This window comes from Orcinus orca, chromosome 3, assembly GCF_937001465.1.
Source record: "Orcinus orca chromosome 3, mOrcOrc1.1, whole genome shotgun sequence".
Taxonomy (NCBI): Eukaryota; Metazoa; Chordata; class Mammalia; order Artiodactyla; family Delphinidae; genus Orcinus; species Orcinus orca.
This window is the reverse complement of record NC_064561.1, coordinates 78,199,823-78,226,825: the sequence shown is the minus strand read 5'-3', so window position 1 is coordinate 78,226,825 and position 27,003 is coordinate 78,199,823. Positions and strand designations below refer to the sequence as shown.

The 27,003-nt window shown below is 36.4% G+C and overlaps 1 protein-coding gene across 1 annotated transcript in view; it reads left to right on the top strand.

Moving 5' to 3' along the window:
• ADAMTS19 (ADAM metallopeptidase with thrombospondin type 1 motif 19) overlaps positions 1–27,003 on the top strand; it is a 269,389-nt gene that overhangs the window by 45,486 nt on the left and 196,900 nt on the right. Inside the window, exons 3-6 of the mRNA XM_004279870.3 lie at positions 14,273–14,438; positions 21,239–21,411; positions 23,021–23,104; positions 23,779–23,936. Coding sequence (XP_004279918.2) covers positions 14,273–14,438; positions 21,239–21,411; positions 23,021–23,104; positions 23,779–23,936 — 581 coding nt within the window. The remainder of the gene's footprint in view (positions 1–14,272; positions 14,439–21,238; positions 21,412–23,020; positions 23,105–23,778; positions 23,937–27,003) is intronic.

The window sequence follows — 27,003 nt, the reverse complement described above, 5'->3', positions numbered from 1 at the left end:
ACCCAAGCCCCCATCCTGCTCTCCCCACATTATTCTTTGTCTTATTGATGGTCAACTGTGTACTTCCATTTGGCAAAGGTCAAAATAATATTGTGGTCCTGAATTCCTCTTTCTTTCAAAATGCACATTCAAACACCGTATTATCTCTTTGCTGTATCTTCAAAATTTATCCTGAATCTGATGAACTCTATTGCCATTAATACTACCCTAGCTCAAGCCACCAATCACTTCTTTTTTTTAACGCATTTTTTTAAATTGAAGTATAGTTGATTTACAATGTTGTGTTAGTTTCAGGTGTACAGCAAAGTTAATCAGTTATACATATATCCACTCTTTTTTTTTTAAAGGAATTTTGTTTTAAAATTTATTTATTTAATTTATTTTTTTGGGCTGCACTGGGTCTTTGTTGCTGAGCACAGGCTTTCTCTAGTTGCGGCGAGCAGGGGCTACTCTTCGTTGCAGTGCGCAGGCTTCTCATTGCAGCGGCTTCCCTTGTCGCGGAGCACGGGCTCTAGGCACGCGGGCTTCAGCAGTTGTGGCACGTGGGATCAGTAGTTCTGGCTCGTGGGCTCTAGAGCACAGGTTCAGTAGTTGTGGTGCACGGGCTCAGTAGTTGTGGCGCCCAGGCTTAGTTGCTCTGCGGCATCTTCCCAGACCAGTTCTCGAACCCGTGTCCCCTGCACTGGCAGGTGGATTCTTAACAACTGCACCACCAGGGAAGCCCCTCCACTCTTTTTTATTTAGATTCTTTTCCCATATAGGCCATTACAGAGTATTGAGTAGAGTTTTTTGTGCTATACAGCAGGTTCTTATTAGTTATCATTTTATATATAGTAGTGTGTAAATGTCAGTCCCAATCTCCCAATTTATCCCCCCCTCACCCCCTTATCCCCTGGTAACCATGAGTTTGTCTTCTATATCTGTGACTCCACTTCCGTTTTGTAAATGAGTTCATTTGTCCCCTTTATTTTTTTTTAGATTTCACATATAAGTGATATCATATGATATTTATCTTTCTGTCTGACTTACTTCACTCAGTATGTCAGTCTCCCCCTCTGTAGTCTATCCTCAATTCAGCCACTGGAGTGAACCCTTTTAAATAGGTACAAGTATGTTCACTGCTATACTTGTAATAGTGAGTCAATATGTAGTAAAAGTTTAAAACATGAGTGCAAAAGGTAGGCACGTCTTCAGTGTAGCAGTTACCTCCGAGCAGTAAGAGAAGGGGATTTGTTTCGGGAAGGTGTGCAGGTCTACTTCAACTGAAACAATGAATTGTTAGGTTTTTAAAAAATAATCTACAGCAAATAAATGTTAACATATCTTAAATAATAGGAGTGGGTTACTGGGCACTCTATATCCCATATATGTCTGCAAATTTGAAATGTTTCCTAATAAAGAACGATAAAAAGTAATAAATGGAAACACTTTCCAGTTATTATCCTATACCAGTCTGTTCCAAGCTTTTAACGTTACTTTTTTTGCAGTCTCTTTTTTCAACTCATCCTCTGTTCTAAGGACATTTTTCATTTAATATTCACTTCCGTATTTTAAAATCAAAGAAAATCAAACCTAAGAGTGACATGTATAAACTAGAGAATATCCAAATAAAATGAAAAGGATGAAGAAGGGTAGGGAACCTATTTCATATCAGGAATGGTTAGAGAAACTGGACACATACAGAGAGGCCATGAGAGTATTTGTTATATGAATGTGAAAAGGGACTTAGGATGCAGAATCAAGACTCCCGGTTTAAAGTAGTTTTGAAGAAAGCCTTTTGGACCTTTTACAATAATCTTTCTGAGAGTTACCTCTGTCCAGTAGAGGCCTACATTGCTTCAGAGTGGTGATTGTTCTATTCATGCTTGAAATGCATAAACAGAATATTAAATATTTATCAGGGTTGTTGACAAATGAATTTCTTCTCTGGGTGGAATTTGGAACAAACTGACCCCTAATTTCTTGTTTGGATATGCTTTTATTTATAACATGATGCTCAGACATAATATTCCTGATGTGGTCAGGTATGTGCAGAAGGCAATGGCTTCCTGGTTTATACCAGATTATTTTGGCTCTTCAGGTGTATGACCTCCAAAAGTAATCTCTAATAAATCAGCCTGATAGTACATGAGCTTCTTGAGCCTCTGTACTCACTGATGGGACATGTATGAAAGAGACAGTAAAGAAAAAAAGCAAAAGTGTGTTCTTTCTGCTCTCACTAGTCAGACGTTTGCATTTGAGCATCTTGTACTTAAGAAACAGGCCATGTGAGAAAGAACTTTGTTGGTCCAAGATTTATTGCTCCCTTTAAGGGAAAAAACCACCAAGGTAATTTCTTGAATATTACTTAATGCCATCAAAATAGGGCTAGGGGAAACTATTTGAATTATCCAAGGGTCCTATGTGGGGGAAAACCCCCCATGTTTTGCTGATGGGGTTGCAAATGGGAAAGAGGACTTAACATCTACTGTAAGTAAACTCCTTAATTATTAAAAAAGATACTTAAGCTTGTCTGTTTCAAAATGACCATTTTGTGCCCTGCTGTGTTTCCAGCATCTAGCACAAGAGCTGACACATAGTGTGTAAATACTGTTGAACTTATGAATTATTGTATTTATTTGACCTTTCTTGAATCTGGAAAATAAGTTGCAGCACATTTTCCATGTCTTTGAGTACCAGTGCTATGGCCCTTGAGTAGTTTTCTCCGCTAATCTTGTTTCCATGGTGAAATGAATTCGTATCTACTCTCTAGGGGTATGTAGGAGGTTGGCAACATCTCTGTTAATTGTGAGGTCACCAGTAAGACCTGGCAGTGATGAGTACTTCCCCAAATCACAGCTGTGCAGCTTTCTCAGTGGTCTCATTCAGTTCCACTTAAAGCACATAACTGGGCTGGAATTGCATGAGATAAGTGCTGTGAGTGCTCATCACCATGGTGAGGGGCTCTGAACAGTCGCCCAGAGACTAACCCTTTAAGAGCTAGGTGCACAGCCAAATGTGCACCAACTCATTAAGTGCTAGGGTGGGTGGCAAGTTGGAAGCCACCTTTTCCAAAAAATTACAGGTCAAGCAAAGTTAGTTAATACATTTAAATTCTCTGAATGACTCAATGAAATGGAACACATAGAATTCTCTCATTTGCAACAAAACAAACTCACGCTGTTATGACTTTTGAGAACCCTGATTGATACAGGCAAGAGAGTGTTCTCTGGCTCAGTTTTTGTTGCTGAATTGAACAGCAGCATGAACACATGTGTTTGATTATCATGTGTAGGACTACTCATTTTTAACTTGGGCACTATGGGTTAGACAGGGTAAGAGCTTCTTCAAAGTGAACCGAATAAGAACTTATTCCTGTCTTTTCTTTAAAGCCGTTTCTAGAAAGAGTTAATTCTGATTTTGAAAAGTCAGCTGTACAAGCTCCTACTTTTCCTTTAACCTCTTTAGCCCTTCCTCCTCAGTCTCCTTTGCTAATTGCTACTCTCCTCAGTGTTAGGGTCATCAGGTTTGGTCTTAAGCTCTCTTCTGTTCTCTCTCTATATTCTCTTTCTGGATAACGTCACTCATCACTGTGAACTGAAAAATTATCTTTATGTTGGCAGCTCCCAGATACATGTCTCTAGGTTAAGACTCTCCACGAAGCTCCACACCCCAACTGTCTACTTGATTTCTCTAATTAGAGGTTTCACAGATGTATCAAACCTAAGCCAGCCCCATCCGATATTTTGATTATCTGCCCCGAAAATCTAAATTTCATCCTAAGTATTTGAAATTTTTATCTCAATTGCAAACATTTATCTCCCTTTTTTGAGAACCTAAGCCAGAACTCTGGAGTCATCTTTCATTCTCTGTGTTATTGTCCCTCTGTGTACAAACATCTAAAACATTAACAAACTTGGGTGGTTGCTCTCTGGTTTGTATGAGAAGCCAAAATTAATCTCAAATGTGTTTACTTTTGTCCACATCCTTAGTTCAGCCACCATATGTTGCTTTCTTGGTCTACCCATCATGATCTTGCACTTGAACTATTACTGACTTCAAACTGGTCTCCCTGATTCTACTCTTGTCACCCTATAGTCTGCTTTCCAAAAAAGAACAAGAATGACTTTCTTAAAAATTTATCAGATTACGCCGTACACTGTCAGTTGCTTCCAGTTATACTTCAAATACAATCTAAATGTCTTATCATGGTCTTCAGAGCTCTACAAGAATCATGCCCTGCCAACCCCTCTGTTCTGTTTTTGCTGCCATAATTATTTCTCTGTGACTCCTGCTACCACTTCCATCTCCACATCACTTCTTTAACTGTATTCTGGTTTATCTATAGGTATTTCTCACTGATAGACTTTAAACTGATATCACCATTACTTATTGCTTTGATCACTGCAGTAGCCTCCCAACAAGTCTTGTGTCCCTCTATTTCAACCTCTCTATTAAATTAAAATGTAATCTAAGTCATTCATATATATTGTTAGAAAAGTCAATACTTATTGCAAAAATTATAGTGTAAAAAATAAACTTTCTTGCCCCCTCCTTTCCATCTTTGATTTCTGTCCTTTAGGAGCAGTTGCATTTCTTTTAGTACTTACTTTGCCTCTGTATTGCTAAGTAATACGGTTCTATTGTTTCTTCTTTGTTTCTCCTTTAAAAAATAAGTTTTACTGTGACATAAACATATGAAACACAAACATATATTGTTATAAGTAATAGTTTTAAATTTTGCACTTTTATAAACTCAAAGTTGATACATTGAGTTCCTCCCATCTATCTTCCAGGGTCATAGCCTTGGTATATGGCCCCCTGCACCTAAAATACCACTCTTCTCTCACTTATATTCTGTTTCCTATGGCTGGCTCCTTCTTTAGGTCTTGCCTCTAAGGTTGTCTCCTTAGATAGGTCTTATTGGGCCACCCTCTCTGGTATCCTAACGTGTGCTCTGTTTCTGTCAGATCCTTGTTTGTTTCTTTAATGATACTTTTCACACTTTATATCATCCTAGGTATATTTGTCTGAATACTTTATTTTTTTCCTGCCTTTCTCCCTAATATATAAGGTCCATGAAAATGCAGGTTAAATCTGCCTTCATCTTTGAATCCTCAGTGCCTTGCCTACTGCCACGTTGTGGGTATTCAGTAGGTACATTTGTAATGAACATTAATAAGCACCAGGAAGATACAGTAGAACATAATAGCTTTTGGCTAGACTGATTGATAAACTTAGAAGTAGATTTAAAACTGAATTTACTACTTCTCAGCTTGTTTTTTTGCTTATTTAAAGAATGCATAGATATCAGTGGATTAATAAAAAAGTCATTATAACCAATAACAGATTATATTAAAGTGAATGGATATAAGAAAGTATATGAAAATCAATAGCTTTTCTTGATATGAGTAGAAATTGTACTATAAAATGAGAAAATAGGTAACCATTATATGAATGAAAAAATCAATTATTTTTGATAACTAAGTGTTAGGATGGAGCATTCATTTTCCACTTTACCAGTTTTTACCCCTTCCTTTTCACTTCTTTAACATACAACAGCTTCTATTTATTATCATACTTGTGATGTTTATAATGGAGTTGAAAAGGAACAGTTTTGAAATTTTTAAAAATCCTTATCTCTGTCAAATGTTGGGGAAAAGTTAGAAGAAGGCAATGGTTCTCAAGAAAACAGGAGAGAAAGCATATTTTTTTCAATTGTAGAAGTGAAATCTATCCCTGTGTAATTATTATGTAGATAAAATAAGACTCTGTTGAAAGAACATAACACAGAAGGCCATCATGAGGCGTCCCAGGGTAAGATCTGTAACCAGTGTCTAAGAAAAGGTAGGTGGGCTAAAAATCAAAGTAGGATTTCATCAGGGTTTATTTCTAAATAACTAATCCCATAAGTTGACACTGCTATGGGTTAAGGCCCTGGGTTCCTTTCTAATTATCATTTCCCATATATCACACTGCTCCAGCTGCGCTAGCTTTGCTTTTCCTTAGATGTCCTAAGCTTGTTCCCATCTCAGGGTCTTGGTTTCTCTCTTTTCCTAGAATGTCCTCCCCCCTACATCTTGGCCTGGCCATCTCCCATACCGTACGTCCCTGCTCAGATGTCACCTCACCCAAAAGGCCATCCCCACATCACTCTCTCACCCCTTCATAGTATTTGGCAGCTGAGTTCATATTATATGTTTATAACTTTGCATTGAGTAAACAGGACTCAAGGATTATCATAATAAAACAAGTAGTTTGCATTTTGTTTGTTCATATTTGTTTCTCTGGTCTTCCTTCTGGTGTTGTTTACTTTCAGGTTTTGAGAAGTCCCCTGGTGAACTTAGTCACAAAAGTCTCTGTTTGGTCATCAGAATATTTATCCTATGATCATCAAAACATCCAAGTTCACGTAAATTTAACGTTTCTCTCTGACACACGCCCTCCACATTCAGGCTTTCTGAGAACTCATCACCTGCAGTGAGGAATGGGGACACGGAGTCAGGTCCTCGTTATTCCCCATCTAGAGCTGTCACCCTCCTGCTCAGCACCCTGGGGTTCCTCTGCATCCCCTAGGGTTGAAGCTCTAAGGGAAGCGAGAAGGAGAAGCGTGCTTAGGTGACTTGTGGGGTCACGAGTGGTGTGGCTGAGCTTTATGACAGGTGCCTACAGTGGACTCTCACTCTCATGTGCCACATTTATGGGTTCTTAGGAGGCTTTCGTCTTCAGAGCTGCTCCTGAGCCCCTGAGGTCTTTTACTTACTTGTTCTTGGAGGAGAATTAGTTCATCTTCTCTGAATGTTCACATTCAGCTCCTGCCTTTTGCCTTAGATAGCTGGTGGGATACTTCCAAGCTGTATTGTAACCTTGGTTTTTATTGTGACATAGAACACAGACATAAATAAGTGTACAAACCATCAATGTAAAGCTTATTAACAAATGTTGATGGAGAAATTTTATGTGTAACTTTGACCCAGTTGAACAAATAGCACATTGTCTTCCCTCCTGAGGTGTAAGTTGGTGACGGGGCTTTTCAGCCTTGTTCACTGCTACACCCTGAGCTCTGGATGTACAAAGTTCATACTCATAAGCATTTTGTTGAGTAGAGGGTTGCATGAATGAATAGCTAATAAGATTATGATATATTTAGAAGATAAGTTATTATCTAGCAATTAAAAACCAACTTATAAAGATTATTTGATACTATTAAGAAACAAAATCGTTATTAAGCTTTTCTTAAGTGGGGAAATAAAGTAGAATATGAAACTTTAACGTGTATACATGTGTTATAGGTACACGCATGCACACATACAGATACATAGACACTTATGTGTATATGTTAGTAGACTAGAAAGAAATATGTATATACATACATATATAATTCTATATGATGGGATTTGGGATGACTATATTCTTTTTTTAACTATATTTTTAAAATATTCTGGTATTTAAAAGTTCTGATTTTATGATCAGAAAGCAATTTTAAGGAAAAAAAACAGAAGAGAGAATTGAAAGAAAGAAAGAAGGAAAGAAAAACGCAAACCTTGAACTGTTCTCCCAAATCTGCCATGGGAGAGTGATTGGGTTTCCACCATTGAAGGAGGCCTGGAGATGAAACCCTCGGCACACTCAGAAGGCCAGTGTGCCTTTGGCAGCTCACAGGTTGATCACATAAAACAGTCAGCTCAAGATAAAGTTCAGAGCCTAATGCGGTACTTTTGTCTTCTGCTTTGTGAGGGATGGAGCCTGGCCTTGCTCTTGATATCAAATTTTGGACATCTACCATCTGTGAGGTGTTGTGGTTGACGTCAGATCCTCAGTGCAGAAGTTTTTGAAGATGAGAGTTATTTGGAGCAGCAGCCCTGTGGCAGGCCTAGCCTTTTCAGATAGCCTCACAGAGGCAGCATGTGCTCCAAGCCAGGCGGCCTTTGGTTTGAATCCTGTCCTCATCACACACTGATTTCTGACCTTAGGACACGATCAATCTTTTTGAAACTTGCTTTTTTTGCAACTATAAAACGTGTGATGTGAACATAGGTATCCCAAGCTGGCTGTTTGATTAAATGAAATAAGGTATATACAGTGTCTGGCATACAGGCATGTTATTTTCTTCTATTCTTGTTTTCTTATAAATATTTTAAAATAAGTTTGAAAAGGGAAGAGGAAAGGACTATATAGCTTTTTAGCCTGGGTAACTAGAAAAGGGTCATGCATAGAGATACAGACTTAGAGAGGAGGTGCTAGTGTGGCGGGATGTCCATGCAATGGAAGCAGTGGCCTGGGTGTGGGGGGTTTGGGAATCATTTCCGTTGGGGGTTATAAATCCCTTGGGAGAGATAAATGCAGAGAAACTATTGTTGACTGGAGACCTGCTTTGGAGTGAGGAACAGGATCTGTTTAAGGAAATAGAAACAGTTGCTAGAGAACAAGAGACGTAGAGTCATGGAATATTCGTGGAGGAGAAAAGTTGTCAAGGGTCAAATGCCCGAGGGAGAAGAATAAAGGAGAGGGCATGATGGGTGGCCTCAGAACAATTTCCCAGTTCAGTAGGGGAAACAAGAATGTGGGTGGAAATGTAAGGAGAAGGTAGGTAGCGAGCAGATTTATTAGAGTGATGTATTAAAACCAGATATCAATTTGGAAATTGGGAGGCTTAGCTTCTAGCCCTGACATTCCCATGAACTCTCTGTGTGATTTTAGGCAAGTCATGCAAGATTTCTAAGCCTTGGTTTTCTTGATTTTAAAACTCCAGATGGCCGGGTGATTCTAAGTTTCCTTCTACCATTGTCATTTCATGATTCTTTTTGAAGCCCCTTTGGCAGGGAAAGTAAATGGAATGATGTTAACAGTGTGGTCACTTGAAAACTTTTCCTAAAGATAAAACTTGGACACACCGGGAAAGCAACACTGGAAATGCCAGAGGAAGAAATCAAATTGTAATTTTCCCCCAGATGGAGTCACAGGTAGAATGTTGTTCAGAGCAGCAAATGGATACATTTTCTTTTATCTCAAAAGGGAAGAATACATTGAGTTAAAACAGCATTGCCTGAGCACCTGCTATATACCAGTTCTTGCTCATTGAGGCCTGATGACGAGCACTACAGCCCAAGCATTCCCTGAAATAGCTCATGGTCTAATCAGAGGGTCCTGCAAGCAACATTTACAGGGGGCCTAATAGTGAAAGAACAGAAAAGGTACAGAAGTGGATAGAGCAGGCGGTGGTTACTTTGGAGAGAGGATAGGGTTGGCTTGATTTTGAAGAAATAACTCGCCATACCAACAGTGACTTTCTGGAAAGAGAAAACAGCATGTGCAGCGTAGCAAAATGTGACCGTGCAACTAAAAGTTATTCTGAAATTGTTAAAATATAAAGTTCACGCAATAAAATTTGTCTGTGGTGGTTATATGTGAAGTTTAAGTGGAGAAGTAGGCCAGAGTTTATCATGATCTTATAACTTATATATCTTCATGTGGAGTTGATCCTCACGGTGTAAAGCAGAAACCTTGAAAGTATGATATGGTAATAGGATAGATACGGCGTCAGAAGTGTGTTTTCCTGCAGATTTATGTGTATAGAATATGCAAAGGCATGAAAAATCACTCCCATTTACAGGAATACTGAAAATGATGTTTTATTTGAATAAAGCATAAAATAAATTTATACTATTATAATTTATGTCAATCCCTATATTATGCTTACGTTTTAAACTATATACTTTACTTAATGAGATGTATACTATAGCATTACCATACAAGAGAATTTTTTCAAAAATAGTCAAACGTAACATGTGTGGGCTTCCCTGGTGGCGCAGTGATTGAGAGTCCGCCTGCCGATGCAGGCGACGCGGGTTCGTGCCCTGGTCCGGGAAGATCCCACATGCTGCGGAGCGGCTGGGCCCGTGAGCCATGGCCGCTGAGCCTGCGTGTCCGGAGCCTGTGCTCCTCAACGGGAGAGGCCACAACAGTGAGAGGCCCGCGTACCGCAAAAAAAAAAAAAAAAAACTTAACATGTGTGAAGTACACATCATGTAGAGTATGAGACATTTGTATAAAATATTTTTACAAGCAGTATACTGATGCCAGATCCTTTCAGCAACTTCTGTTACTGCTTTTTGGAAGTCAAACACTTATGCTTCTATCTCAGAGATTCTCTAATATACTTTATAGTCAGACAGTGGGCTAAAAATCTTCAGACCCTCAGGACATTGATTTTCCTTTTCCTGTCAAGAACTTTGTCATTTAATGTTTTCAATTATATTGGTTCATCTTATTTTTTGGCTACATTTTCCTATTTCTCTACTCAAGCCAGGCATCTTCTTAAACTGTTTCCTAGATTCCACGTCTTCTTTGCCCTTTACCCTCTCATAAGGAGCAACTTTCCCCTAGTTTTATCCAAATTCTGTTATCCCTCCAGTCTTCTTACAGCCTGAAATTATAATGATCTACCACACACTAATGGTATTTACTTCTTGTGATATGCTATATATTTTTAAAAATAGGATATTATTAAAGACCCCCACCATATGCAGTTTGAGCCTCAGATATATACCTTCAGCTAGTCCACACAAAGTTTACCTAGAAAACTGAGGTTCTGGAAAATAAAGAAAATTTCCAGAAAGGAACATAGAAGAATGAAAAGAAAACGAGGTAGTAGTTATAGTAGTGCTTCAGTTCCTTAAGTGAATAGGAAGTCAGGCAGGGGAACTGAAGTAGTTAACCTGGTAGGAATGGAAGCAAGACTGGAGAGTGCCAGGTTGCTTTCTAATTTTTTTAGTCATTTTTAATTTATGCTTGTGACATATGCATTAGGACTTTAGACTCTGTCCATCTCTTTAGTAGACATAGTTAATTTGAATTTGAACAAATGAAATGTTTGTATTTGGTGAATTGAAGCAACAGTATATAAAAATCTATGCACATTGGCCAAATCAAATTTCATATTGTAATTAGAAGTTGGTGGCAGTGTCAGTACACCTTCATGGAGATCAGTGTTAATGGCTGTTTTAAAAAGCACAGGGGCGTCTAAATAGAGAAAGTAAAATATCAGAACCAGTAAGACAAGAAATGGCTGGTAGCGTATTTTCACATAAGCAGTGGTAGATTTGCAAATACTGAAATGTTTGCTAAATTGTCAAATCAGAGAATAAGATTCAGTGACAATAGAACAGATGCCATTGTATGAGAAAATGTACATGATGACTGGAACAAGGCAGGGAACAACTTTTAATTTCATTTCCAAATGTTTGCATGAAAGATCTCAAAATTGTTAAAATCATTCTGAAAATCTAAAAAGGCAATCTGGGAGAAAATTCTTATATAGTTTGCATTTATTTTAGAGACTGTATTGTGCCATGTCAATACACAATTGATTTTCTTCCCTTCTAAAATTGAAAGGACAATATTTGCACTAAAGTGCATGCTGCCTAATTGTGGATTGTCAAACACAGGAGGACTTTTAAAGAGAGATTGATGTGAATTTGTGTTCTTCCATGGCTTGTAAATTCATAGCGCAGATAAAACAATCCATTTTGTTAGTGGAATAGGTGAGCCCTTTGTGGGGACACAGAAAACTTCATAATTTCCTGCAATTCTGCTTGAAAGATACCAACCCAAGCTAGAGCACTTCCTCTGCTGTTAGATAGTATTCTGGTCTCAGAAAACCCTTCCCTGTAGAGAACCTGAACACTTGATGCTAAATATGCCCTAGAGTGAAATGAGTCTGGCACACTCTGGTCAGACAGTAAATATGTGTTGAATGAATGAGTCATCATTTATAATTATTCAAACATTTTTTTCTTTTTAAAAGTGACCTTATTTTAAAAAATGTGTATAGATAAAATCCTAACACAACAGAGAATGCTGTGTTATGAAGAGGTTTCCAAATTGTAACAAAAAAAAAAAGACCACATTTATTTGAGACAGTATTTAATATGCTAGTGTGGGGATACAAAGACAAATAAATTTTAATTCTTTGGACTCTCTGAGCTCTTCAGTCCAATCTCAAATGTTTGGCTTCTTATATTTATTATGATTATCCTTATTAATAAAATAAAAATTATAATGAACATTTATTGAGCGGGTTACTCAGTATCAGATTCTATGACAGGAGCATGACATGTGCTTAAAAAATGCTTTTAAAAAATAATCCAAACAACGCTATGAAGCTGTTGTATAAAGATGCTGTAACTTTCTCATAGTTACATGCTAGTATTAGGTTATGAACCGAAATAATCTTAAATTCAGAATCTGTTCTTGAGGTCATTAAATTTTATATGATAGTATGCAGTTAAATTTTATAGGGTTTATGGTTATAAATCTTACCATGCTTATAACCTGTTGAAAGAATATATCAGATTGCAAATTCATGATTTAGGGAAACTGAGCATCCTAACAATTATTATCTTAGTCATCAGTCACACTGCCAGTTTTATTAGTGGCCTTGAATACTGACTGAACCTCAGAATCACATTTACGTATAAGACAAGAGAAACACTGTTCTGTATTTTCACAATCTGGATCAATGATAATATGGCACTGCTTATCAATCCATGTGTAGATGTACTACATCTCTAATAATTATTACTTAAATTTTAAAATATTTGATACTCTCTCTTATTCCCATCAAATTAGGCTCTAGGGAAAAATTTTGTGTTTCATATAATTACTTTAAAATTCAAGCTGATTTCATATTTGAGAGAATGAAAACTTGTATGGAAAATAAAAGAATTCATTGAAAGTCATATTAAAATTACACGAAAATGGTCCAAATATATACTTGCCTGATATTTTGAAAGAATCATTAGAGTAAATCTTTTTTTTGCATTATCCCCACCCACAAATGATATATGTGTGCACGTGTGTGTGTGAACAAGAGAGGGAGAGGGAGAAACTGGGAAAGAGACAGGAAAAGGCAGGAAGAGAGAGAGGGGAAGGGGACAAGTCTAGGTGGTGGAGCTGTCATCCTAGTACTTGAGAATTTTATTAGTGATATAAAAACTTCAATAAAATGAAGTTGATGAGGATTTTTAGATTTATTCTTTAGTTATCTTATAATGAAGATATAAGATACCTATTCTTCAGGTATCTTCTATCTTTATTCTGATATAAAGAGTAAAATGTACAGAATAAAATCAGCTTATTGGCAATCACCTGGTCTTTCCATATAGAAGATGCAATACACTTTAGTAATTAAAACAAAACAAAAAGACCTCTTCTAAGGAAAAGTTTTTTTTAGCCTAGTTTTAAAAATATATTCAGTTTGGAACAATTACTGTATCTGAAGACATAATTATATTACTATGCTAATTATATGTGAATCAAATTAAAATGAACTGTATATAATTTTTATGAAGTTAATGCAAAACATTATTTGATAACTTTCATATTAGCATATTGGGTGTGAATAATGCAGGTTCTAGGGAATTACTTCTTAAAAAATGTTTGCTAAAGAGTTAACATTATAAATCAAATATACATTATATATATATTGCAGTTGAGTAAAACAATGAAAATTGGAAAGATCAAGTTATATATTGTTCCATGTAAAATATTTTCCTAATTATAATTCAGATTTATATTCTGAGAAAGGAAGGGAAGAAATGACTAGGCTTAGCTTCAGTATAATAAAAGCATACCTACTTGTTATAAGTTCTTTTTGCTGATCATAATCACATTTTACAGTTTTTGGCCCTCTGTCCACAACTGGCTAACTTTAAAATATGGCATGGTATGAAATGAAACTTGTTTATGTAAGTGATGCTTCATTTTTTTCTGTAATTTATTGTTCAAGGGTTTTCAAAAATGTTTAGTAGAAGGCTTAAGAGTATTTTATATAATAACTTTAATGTTATGTGTCCTACATTTACCGTGGTATGTTACATGAATTATTTTATTAAATAATGATTGTCAAAATGTTGTACTATCCTGTGTATGCAATTAAAAACTATATTGCTCTTCTGTACATGCTGTACATATAAGTGACCCCATGGGTGTCCCAAAGTGAGCCTTTAACATTCCAGAATTTTTACTGTGCATCTGTTGCTGGCATCTAGCCTCCCACCCACACAGGCTAAGGCTAACTAAATGAAGTTTATGCTAGTGCAATAAAGTACCTAAAGATGAAGTAGTAAAATGGGAAGACAGTTACCTTATTAGTGGGGTTGCTAACATAGCTTTGCTAGAAAAACGTATGCACATACGTGGAAGAAAACAGAGTGGATGTGAGTGGGAGAACCCAGAAAGTAACTTATTCGAATGATATTTCATACGTATCTTTCTATGTTATATATTCCAGATGGGAGTCATACAGCTCAATGAGGACTTCATATTTATTGAACCACTCAATGATACAATGGCCATAACGGGTCACCCACACCGTGTATATAGGCAGAAAAGGTCCATGGAGGAAAAAGCCACAGAGAAGTCAGCTCCTCACGGTCATTACTGTGGTGTCATTCCAGGTAATGCCTTCTCCTAAAAGGGTTTAACTAAATATGCAATGTGAGATGAATCCTTTAATAAATCCCCCCTCCCTCCCTCTCTTCCTTCCTCCCTTTCCCACCCCTCCCTCCCTCCGTCTCTGTCTTTCTGTCTATCCATCCATCCACCAGCTTTATCTTTTTTAATGTGGAATCTCTCTTGGTTAATGACAATTACTTATCTTTTTTAGACTTATCTTTTAGTTTTCTATGAAATAGTACATTTTAATATCAAAAAATAGAAACTCAAAAGGACTTCCGATATTAATATATTACATGCTCTATATCCCTCAAGAGGGATACTCATGGGTTACTGTTTCCCTCACTGGAATAGAAATGACACCAAGAGAATTGCAGATTCCCTGCAACTGAATACTGTGAACTCATGGTCTTATTTCAGTCCACCTCCCTGAGAACATCATAGATATCTCTTTACTTTGACCAGAAGCAGCTTCTACTTTTTCTTCTTTTTCTATTTGACTCGAGTAAAAATCATCTTGAAGGTTAAAATTAGAAGAGGAATAGGAAGAAGAGTCAGGATTTACTTCTTTGAATTTTATTCTCAGTATCAGAATACTTTAAATCTGGAAGTTTCAGTGGCTCATAAACATTCCCAACCATCAAATCCTGGTCTCTGTCTGCCAATTTTTCACAGAAGTAAAATGGGGTGACTGTTTTGTACACTTCCTTATTACTTCCTTTGGCAGAGATCTGTGGCATTAGCAAGAAGGATAAGGAAAATGAATGATTTCTATTACATAAGTAGGACCTGAAAGTCATAGCATTCAGTGGTTTCCCTAGGAAAAATATTTGGACATCTAATCCAGACATCTCAGTGAATATTCACTGATATGAGAAATATTTCCCTATAGTATCTGAGGAAATGTGAATTTATTGAAGAATTTTTGGTGTAAAGACTTTAAAATTTGAATTGGAGATTTAAAATTAGGTGTTCGTGTAGTTAGTGCCAAGATAGCAATTCTAACATTGGTTATGGTATCTGATGCTGATTTAGGTATATAAATTGTGATAATAAGTAACATTTGCAGAGGCCATAGCATGTTCATATCATCAATTGTCTAGTATGTTCAAATTCAGAAAGAATTTCAATATGTTTCTCTTTAGATATATTATCTCAAATTAATTTATGATCTCTATTTTCTTTCACAAAAGCTCATGATATCAGTCTGTATTGGAATTATCTTCAGAAGTGGTTAAGTGAATCTACCTCTGTGTCACATTATTCAACGTACATGATCAAGTCAATTTAAATAAGACACATCCCTCTTCTCTATTCTAAGAACTGTAGACACAATGGAGATAAAAAACAGCTGAACAAAAGTCACAGTATGAACAAGCAAAAGAAAGGTTTTTATATCGTGAAATGATAACAGAAACAACTTGGATTTAGTCCATTTAAGGAGATTGCCTTGTGTGAGTTATACTGAAAATCTGCACTATGCAACTTTTGAATCATAGTGAGTTCCAGCTATTCTAATTACTCATGTATACGGATGACATAAAACAGGCTTTGTGTGCCATTATGCACAGAGGAAACATTTCTAGAAAATGCTTATTTTTGATAGGTTTATAAAGCATAAATACACAGTTCATATTTCACAGACATTGTTCATAAACTTCCTAATTTTTTTTAAGGCATGACTGTTGTATCTTAATTGACCTGTTTGGATCAAGCACTTGCGTAGAAGGAGTGCTAAGCTATCATCAGTTGGATGCTTTACTGAACTTAACTATTTTCGATGCTTTATAAGGGTCTAGAAATTTTAAACTCATTTTAAAATTAGCAATCCATGAAATAAAATACTCATTTACTTATCAGCATAAGTCTAATTGCAGTTCTTCCCTTCTTACTTCAAGCTGATATATCAACATATTAAAAACATGATTCAGATGTGGATAATGTTGCAGTAATTGCCTTTTCACAATGGAATCATAAAGCGTATTTGTATTCAACTTGGTCTTTGCCCTATTCCCCTTCATCATGTTAATGTCTTAAGTGTATTGTGTTTGTATGTATTGATTACGTAAATATTTTTTCTAAACAGGCACTTCATAGTTTAGGATGACTTTGTTATGTTCTTTTATTAACAGATAACATAAAGGAAAGAAAGGCACATGAGGTTGAGAGTCAGAGGCCCTGGTTTCAAGGCCTAGCTTCAGTCTCACTCCAGCTAGGTACTCTTCTTCACTTCCCTTGAACTTTTGAACCTTAAATTCTTTTTTTTTTTTTTTTTTTTTTCGCGTTACACGGGCCTCTCACTGTTGTGGCCTCTCCCGTTGTGGAGCACAGGCTCCAGACACGCAGGCTCAGCGGCCATGGCTCACGGGCTCAGCCGCTCTGCAGCATGTGGGATCTTCCCGGACTGGGGCATGAACCCGTGTCCCCTGCATCGGCAGGCGGACTCTCAACCACTGCGCCACCAGGGAAGCCCAACCTTAAATTCTTTGCAACATAAGCAGGACCAGTCACCTCACAGGGGTACAGAGCTAAATGACACAGCTCTTATTCTCAAGAGGTAACCAATGTATTATTTTAGACAAACTAATAAATGAGTAATTATACTATCTATAATAAGAACTATGACAGACTCAGTACCCGAGATTCTAAGCTTCTGTTATTTGGTGGGGGTGGGGGGTGGCGGTTGAACCTCAAAGATCAAGTAAAACTTATCCAGACTATAGGGAGGAAAGGGAACAGAGTGTGCAGGTTAAGAAAATGGACTTTGGGGTCAGACGGCATGTGGTCACATCCTTATGCTGCTGCTCCCTACCTGTGTGACTTTGGAAAACTTCGTTGATCTCTCCAAAGCTCCATTTACAATATACAAAATGGGTGTAGTAATACCCAAATTTCAGGGCAGTTGTCCAAATTAAATGAGATTATTTGTGAAAATGGAAAACATATGTGAAAATTTAGTGGACGTTGTTAGACAGGGAAAGAGCATTTCAGGCAGAAGGAACAATAAATACAAAAGTATAAAGGCAGGGGAAAGCATCCAATGTCTACAGTGTGGACATGAGACACAAGCCTGGAAAAGTAGTCATGGATGAGATAATGAGGGGACTTGAGGGCTGTGGTAATAAGGAATTTATCTGGAAGGCAAAGTGTGGTCTTTGAAGACTGTAAGCAGGCAAGTGACATTATCAATCAATATATATTCCTTAACATTTAGTATAAGCTTGTGAGTATGTCTGCTACTCTGTGTGAACAAGAATGAGATTTATAGAATTGAAGAAGGCCGATCTATTTGAGCAGGATATAGAGATCATCTCTATTCTAAGAGCTAACTTAACCCAACCACCACTGAAATAGTTTCCATATGCCAACCATAACGGTTGTGGAGATGATTGTCAGTATGTGGAGGGTATTATGGGGAGCACATAGTGAGCACTGGTGAATACACATTTAAAGATCTTTTAACTGAAAGCGTGTGGTATCGACTCTATTGTTTTTATACATGCATCTGGGTAGAAAATGGTCTCAGGATTGAGATGAAGAATGAGCTCAACGTGGTTGATGTAGACAATGAAGACATCAAAGGAAGCAACTTAATAAAAAGATAACTCCAATATGCATGATATTCACACACAATGGCTACCTTATATAATGGAGTCATAGAATCATGGTATTGGGATTCTTAAGAAACCTAGAATGTTCCAAATAGCCTGTTTAAATATAACGTGCAAATAAGGATGTAGCACACTGACAGTTTGGGGCCATCACAGCTATCATTAGCTGGGGCAATAAAGGTAACAAACTTTTCTGTCTCTCCCTTACATGGTCTCTTTATCACTGTTGATATGGTCGAAAAGCCCCGCATTTTATAATTATCCCCTCAGTTTCATATTATCTCTCCTTTTATTTTTCTTATGTTTCTGTCTCCTCCATGGGCATGTCCTCTTCCATATGTGCACCCCCTAAATGTAGGTATTTCCCAGGACTCCCTCCTTTTCCTTCTACTTCTCATGCCACATGCTTCCCTGGGGTGATAGAATCCAAATCCATGGGTTCAACTTCACTTACACATTGTTTAGTTCCAAACTCTATCTCCATTTTAACCTCTCTCCTGACTGTCACGTGTTTAGTAACTTCTACTCAGATGTCTCTCAGGCATCTCAGACTTAATAAATCTACAGCTGAACCCATCATCTTTCCTCCCAAACTGCTCTACTGATATTTCCCACTATCTACCTAGTCACTTGAAAATAAACACTAAACACCCCCCCACACATGTAAACAACAGCAACAAGAAAGAGTAACTCTAACCACCTCCGTTTTCCTCTTTTTAGTCTGATTAATTTTGCTGAGGGTGATGTCTGCTTTCTAATATGTTGCCTATCATCTCATCCTTTCTATTCTAACCACTGTGTGATTTTTACACAGATCAGTGACATAGCCGTCTAGGAGAGCTGTGAAATCTGTGTGTCTGAGTGTCTCTGTATCTATCTATCTATCTATCTTTCCCCATAATCAGTTTATTAGGTGTTGACCCTGCCAAGATGAGCCTTTTTGTATACCTGTAGGAATGTCTCCTACTAAATATTATAAGTTTATATGACAGTATACAAATATATAACCATAAGTAGGATTGTGATTACAATTAGAAAAACTACAAAATTTATTCCTAACTGTTGTAGATCTTAAGATACTAATAAAACCAATTTCTTATTCTGTCCTCATGAAGGTCTTTGGTATTAACTGCTGGTACTAAATATGGATTCATAAAATTTACTTTTAACTATAGTGATTCTGTTGCAGATGACTACTGTTGCTTTTGTCCTTTTGCATTTTCTTGTTTCATAATATCAATATAATGCTTATTGTTGTTAAATAAGGAGTCTGCATTTATTTTCGTAACACTTTTGTTAACTTAGTTAACTGACTCTACTTGACATTTGGATAAAACTTTGTTAAATAGATTTTTAGTCTGTGTCCCTGTGACAAAAAATGAGAAACCGTAATTTATGGAGCTATCTGAGAACAGTGAAGTTTCCAGCAATCGTGGCAGGATCTACTTCATGTTAGAGCTCAGAGCTAACTCAGTTGGACCTAGAAGTTAGTAATAGAAGGGACCCAGTATTTCAAGAATAGAAGAGATAAACTAATCCTGGCATCATGAAAGGGTGTTAGAAGGCAAGTAAGGTGGAATAGGTAGTAGGATAGAATAGGATAGAATAAAATAGAATTGACATCAAAGTTAAAATACCTGGAACAAGACTCAAAAAAGGGAATTTATCGGAAACCAAGATGATGGACTGGAACTATGAGCATACATACAAATTCAGAACAGAGACATGTTCATGGAAACGGGACTAACTGGACACACATTTTTATATCCATGGGATTCCACTGAACACACATGTTTACTTCTGGGGACTCCACTAAAATTAGAATACAAAAATATAAAAGATGTCGGCCAACAAATACAAGTTTGGGAAAGAAGATGACAGCTATTTAGTGACATCAACAGAATTTTGGTAAATGGTAAGGAGAGGAACAGGTGATAGCTAATATAACAATGGTTTGTGGAGATCATTGCACAATTGTAAAAACTTGTCAAGGATAATTGAATTGTACATGTAAATGGCTCCATGTTATGGCATGTAAATTACCCTTCAATAAAGCTGTTAAAATCATAAATTCGTTATTAAGGTACCACATGCATACAGGAAGTTGCACAAATGATGTGTCCAACTGCTGAATTTTCTCAAAATGAACATAACCATGTAGGTATGACTCAGATCAGAATATAGAAAATATCAGCACCAAAGATGTCCCCCTTGTGCCCACTCCTAGGTACTAATCATCTCTAGCTTAGCCATTCTGGGGATTTTAATTTATTTAATTTACTGCGGTTAATTTGCATTTCTCTGAAGACTAATGTGATTGAGCACCTTCTCATATGCTAATTAGCCATTTGGATCTCCTGAAATGGCTCTTCAGATTTGTGGCCAATTTTTCAATTGGGTTATCTGTCATTGATTTAGAGTGGCTTTTTATTACTTTATTATGGAAAAGTACTGGAAATATCTTCTCCCACTTGGTTGCATGCTTTTCTTTCTGATAGTGGCATATTTTCATAAACAGAAATTTTACATTTTTATGTAGTTAAATTTATAAGTATGTTTATTTGTGGTTACTGCTTTTATTTGGCCCTGTTTGAGGAATCTGGTACCCTGAGGTCATAACTTCTGTATGATCCTGATGGAAGGCAGAACCAATTCCTGTGTAACCCATGTATAGTTTGAGTAAATAGGGGCACCTGCCTGACATTAGGATGTATGGGTCAGTCACTTCAGGCACTTCTGGCAAGTAGACCTTTATTTTGTCACTGATTTCAAAATGAAAATCATGGTGTCTTTTATATATGGAATTATTTTATTTATATGAATCTCTGTGCTAAAAATTTTACAAATGTGATCTTATTATAAGCCACCCACAACTCTAGACAGCAGGTGATATTGTTATTCATTTTACAGATGAGGAAACTAAGGCTGACTGAGTGATGTTAGTTTCCCAAGTGGCAGAGTTAATAAATGGTAGAAGTCCAGTCTGTCTGATTCCAAAGTCATGTTCCAAAGCCAAATGCTCATTTAGATTCCCTGTATGCGGGGAACTTATTTGGTCTTGCTCACCATTATATCATCAGCACATGTTGGTATTCGATAAGCTTTCTTTTTAATTATTGAAGAAATGGAAGTTTTTTTATTCACTTTGCTAAGATAGAGGCACATTTGAAAAATTCATTTCTGTGTTGCAGATAAAGGAAGAACTAGATCTAAAAAAATAACAGAAAGTGGAAGAGGGAAACGATATTCATACAAATTACCTCAAGAATACAACATAGAGACTGTAGTGGTTGCAGACCCAGCAATGGTTTCCTATCATGGAGCAGATGCAGCCAGGAGATTCATTCTAACCATCTTAAATATGGTAGGCAAACTTTAAAGTGCGCTTGGAATTTTTTCAAGAAAACTCTAAGGAAGAAATGTGTGAGTATAATGAAGTTCTTTAAAAATTAACTCATTACTATTCCTTTCTTTTATTGACATCAGTAAAAAAATAGTTTAGGTGTACCAAATTGATCCATCTCAAAAGAGATATCAAAATCATAATTCACGTCCTCTAGTAAAAAATCCTTATTGTTAATTTGATGTGGCAAAACTTTTTTTCTATTATTCTTTTATCTCTTTTTGTGCCCTTCTTTCTTTTTTATAAAAGGCCATTTGTTGAAATAGCAGAAATGTTATATTTGTTTATATGCATGGCCCCACCCAAAGTACTATAGATTATGAGGTGGAACAAAAATGGAGGTTGGTAATCCACTGAGCGCTTATATAGGTATGTAAAATTGCATGTCAGATAAAACTAGTTGATGAGTAAGACCTAATAGCTAATAGTTACTAGCTGAATCACATGTAGCTAACTTTGGTTGATAGCTTCTGGACTGTAGAAATCTAACTTGTACCCAGGATCTTATGGATGCTTACTACCACATGAATCCTTTGACTTAATTGCATACCCTGTTGGATAAACTTCCTTCAAGGCAGAATTAGAAGGTTGTCGTGAAGAGTGGTTCTTAGGGGAGAATGAACATAAATGAAAGCCAAAGGCAAATGTCCATTTATAACTTCAGTTGCCATATTAAGCAAGGTGAGAACCACTAATTCAAGGATAAATTTGTTATATAAAATTACTATTTTTTTACTATTTTTTGCTATCGTCTGGCATGTTTTTTTTTCAGTGAACATATTTTCCCACACTTCAGTCATTTCTGTCTGTGTTCAGCTAACTGCTGACCACTCAACCAGCATTCTGTAAAGGGCAGACAGGCATAGCCTACCAACCTCAGTCTCTTTTAAATAGTACTATCTCTGAAAGCGTGGGTTTGATGTGCCAATTTTAATTTTCTATTATAAATTAAATACTCAATTTTGCCAAAAAAAAATCAAGGTACCACATAAAAAATTTGCCTTCCTTTCCAGCATTGTTACATATACCATGTTTTGGGAAAATCAGTTATAATGATAACCTGAAACCGTTAAGCAACGATGGCCTTGTCTTCATGGACAGCCTTGAAGGGAAGAGCTTTGAAAAAACTCTGTTCCTATTTGGCAGTTAGCCTTGGGGAGAAAAAAACTCTAAGGAATAAATTGGGAGGTGGCATAAAGCAGGATGAATTTTCAGGACATTTTCTCAGAAGAAAGGACACTGGCATTTTGTGGTCTTAAGAGAATTTCTAGGGTTTAGTTACTAAAGTTTTTCTCTTCAGTATCGTGAAAAGCCCAGCGTTCCCTCTGCACCCCATTGAAATGCCTAGATTATCAAGGCAGCCGTGAGTATAGCAGAATGCTAGGTCTAAATTTCTTGGTATCTAAAATGAATTAATTATTGCTTATTAAGCTAATTTTAAAATAATTTTAAAAATTTTAATATGTAAAATTGCTCAACTGAATTGAGATTTCTCCCATGTCTGGGCTTTAAGAAAAATTAAGATGTTTTTCAGTTTTATTTTAGGATTTTTATTTTTATTTGTTTTTAGGTTTTTAACCTTTTCCAACACAAGAGTCTTGGTGTGCAGGTCAATCTTCGTGTGATAAAGCTTATTCTGCTCCATGAAACTCCAGTAAGAAAGTCTTGAGTTTTTCGTTCAATTAAGTGGGTGAGAAGTTGTGTTCAGGTACTTTTAAGTAAAGGGAATGTTAGGGATTTACTTTTTATTGACTTGAAATCCAGACGTATCCAGTGAGTCACTTAAAGTATACATAAAACTGGCCGTTAGTCTTAGTTAATACCTCAGTTATATTCCAAAATTGGAATGTTCTTAGTTTCCAAGGATCCTGACAACAAACCTTAACTTTGCAAAATGCAATTTTAAAAAATCATTTTTAATGACAGTTTTATTTTCTTATTTAAACATGGGCTTTATCTGTAATTCAGTTTAAACAGAGACTATTCTGTGGCATCTTCTTAGCATGCTGCTTATCTGGTACTTTGGAAAACCTTTGTTCTTAAATTGTAAAAATAATGAGTGATTTAAGTCTAAAAGTTCCACATTCTTAATATTTCATTGCACCTCTCTTCTTCTTCAGAATAACATTAAACAGATTTTGTAATTACTGTACCTTCACAAAGTTTTAAGATTTTTAGCTCAGGCAAAATTAATCCTGAATGTCTTCCAGGTTCTAATTAATGTTATGGTCAGCAATCTGCTTTAGTAATTCAAGAAGTCCCCTCAGTTTTTAGTTTTTTGTATATCTGAGAATAATTTGCCTTGAAGTGAAATCTATTCTTTTGCAGGCAGATCTATATATTGGGCATCATGGAGAGAAAATGCTAGAGAGCTTTTGTAAGTGGCAACATGAAGAATTTGGCAAAAAGAATGATATACATTTAGAGATGTCAACAAGCTGGGGAGAGGACATGACTTCAGTGGATGCAGCTATACTTATAACAAGGTAAATTTTCCAAAGCCAATTAAATGACATTCTTAATTTGATGGCCATGCTGTTAATCCTATTAATCCCTTCATAGAATGCTTTTATTCCAGATTTTCTGTTCCAGAAAACTTTTGGCATAATGCTGTTAGTCATTTCCCTCAATTCATAATAACTGATTTCTTAACAGCCACATATTGGATGGTATATTGACTAAACATTTAGTTAATTAATTTCAAAAAAAATTAACCTCAATTTTTGATGTGAAGATGTAGCCAATGATGATGATAAGTGAAAACGCTGGTGAATTTTGGTGGAACTTTGAACTTATGAACCTACGTGGTATGTTTTTCAGTCATCACCATATAAAGTATCCCGTATATTAAATTGAGCAATTGATAGACTTTCTGGTTCCATCTGAGAAAAAAGTTTCAATTAAGTCTCTAGCTAATTAGTTTTGAGCTGTATTGTGAGTGTCTGTACTACTCAAACATTTGTATTGCAGCACTGAGTGTAAATATAAGAAGGTGAAATGATGAGCAACAATTAACTCTCTATGAACACTCTGTATGAGTAATTATTTACAAGTTTGTCTTGCTTAGAGCTAGTAAAAATGAATGGTAGTTCACTGTTAACTAGCAATTTAATTTTAGTATCAATAATGTTGACATTTCACATCTCAGAATACACAGTGACATTTAAACATGATTTTCTGTAATGAATCTATTGAATTTGTGATAGCTTCTTGTTGCTGAATTGTATAAAAACTATTCTACTTATAAATAATTCATAAAGATGAAATTATCTCTATGCAAGAACACAACTGGACTTCCATTTCCAGCTTTGTAGGTGTACCTGATACTGGACCTCTGCAATAAACAACCATAAAACGGGAAAACATTTATGAAGCAACTACTGGCAGTTACTGGAGAATGAGCAGTGCAATCTGAAAGAAGGAAAATTTCCTAAGTAAGCCCCACAGCCAAGCCAACTTTTTGCCTGGGGACAATTTTTTGACTGGTACAGCAAGCTGGAATCTAGGTAGAGCACAGTGGTCCTGCTGAAAGCACCAGAGAAGAGGATCCTTTGTGGGCAGAGGTGCCAAGAAGTCCTTGTGCAGATCATCTATGAGGACTTTGCAAGGCTGGTCTAAATACACAGAGATAGAAACTACCCAAAATTTATCAGGGTGCTATGGAGTTTGGATGTTAAAAAGGTACTAGAAATTGAGCAGATTTGGACCACAAGAGTGGAGCAGCCTTGTTAATACCTTGTCATCACTCCTGGCATTTATCTGAGAAAACAGAAATGCTGTGCCTACACAGTAGGCACCATGATCCAGAGAAATGCACTCTCTTGAACTGTCCTAACAAAGCCTAAAACCAAGTCCCAGTAAGGTATTAAGAGGAGATGGAGTTTGGAGGTTGAGTCCCACCAGTTTACAAAAGTTTGGGAATCATCTTGAGCTTTCGGTAGATCCTCCCTACCAAGGAATAAACTCAAACCTACCTACATTCAGAGTGAGGAATAAGTAAAACAAGAGACAGAACTCTTCAGAGGAAGATAAGAGAATCTTGAATCTCTATATCATATACAATGTCTGGAACATAATGAAAATTAGCCAAGCAAAAAAACATGAAAATGTGACCCATGGTCAAAGAAAAGTAGTCAGTAGAAACTGACCCCAAGGTAGCTTAGAAGTTGGATTTACCAAGTAATGTAAATACTGGACCTCTATCACTGGAATCTCAAAAGAGAGTGAGAATGGGTAAGAAAAGTATTTGAAGATGTAATGGCAAAAATTTTTCACAAATTTCATGAAAAACAACAACTTAGAAACCTAGGCATATCATAGAAAAATTGGTCAAAACCAAAGATATAGAAAAAAAAGTGAATTGGCTAGAGTGAAGGGATACGTTACAGAGAAAACAATCTTAAGATGGATAACTGACTTCCTGTCAGAAAAAAAAGCCCAGAAGACAGTAAAGTGATATCTCTAATGTACTGGGGGGAAAAACCCTATCAACAAAAATTCTTTATGAATTCTTAAGGGTATTTTCTTAATGTATGAAAGTGCATCTACATACACATACATACACAAAAAGTCTATAGCTAACATTACAATTAATGGTGAAAATCAAAATTTTTTAAGACTGGGAGCAAGGCAAGGATGTCCACATTTACCACTTCTGTTCAGTATTGTGCTGACAATCATAACCATAATCAGTATATTAAGCTGGCATGGGGGGGGTATAAATACTGGGAAGAAAAAATTAAAAGTGTCTCTTCACAGATGGCATGACTTGGTACAAAGAAAATTTAAAGCAATCTAGGAGAAAAAAATGCTAGAATGTATAACTGAATTTTACAAGGCCACAGAATATAAAGTCAGTTTAGAAGAAAAATTGTATTTATATATGGTAGAAATAAACACTTGGGAAAATTTTACAGTAACTTCCAAAACCATGAAATATTAATAATTTAACAAAATAAAATATCTACACAGCTATACTTAGAGAAATTGAAGATCTAAATAAAGGTTTATTCAATGGAAGACTAAATATAGTAAGTCCCCTAGATACGAACAAGTTCCGTTCCAGGAGTGCATTTGTAAGTTCAATTTGTTCGTTGAGTCTGACAGAGTTAGCCTAGGTACCCAACTAACACAATCGGCCATATAGAACTGTACTGTAATAGGTATATTATACTTTTCACATAAATAATACTTAAAAAACAAACACACAAAAAAAGAAACATTTTTAATCTTGCAGTGTAGTACCTTGAAAAATACAGTGGTACAGTACAACAGCTGGCATACAGGGGCTGACATCGAGTGAACAGGCAAGAAGAGTTACTGACTGGAGGAGGGAGAGGAGGTGGGAGATGGTAGAGCTGAAGGATCGTCAGCAATAGGAGACGGAGGGCAAGCTGCAATTTCATTCACGCCTGACACTGATGGCAAAGGTTCTGGTTCCTCGCTGGATTCAATTCTATCTACCCTCTAGAAAAACCAATCCACTGATGTCTGGGTAGTAGCTCTTTTTTTCTCATCATAGATGATACGGTAGCACTGGATTGCATTCTGAAC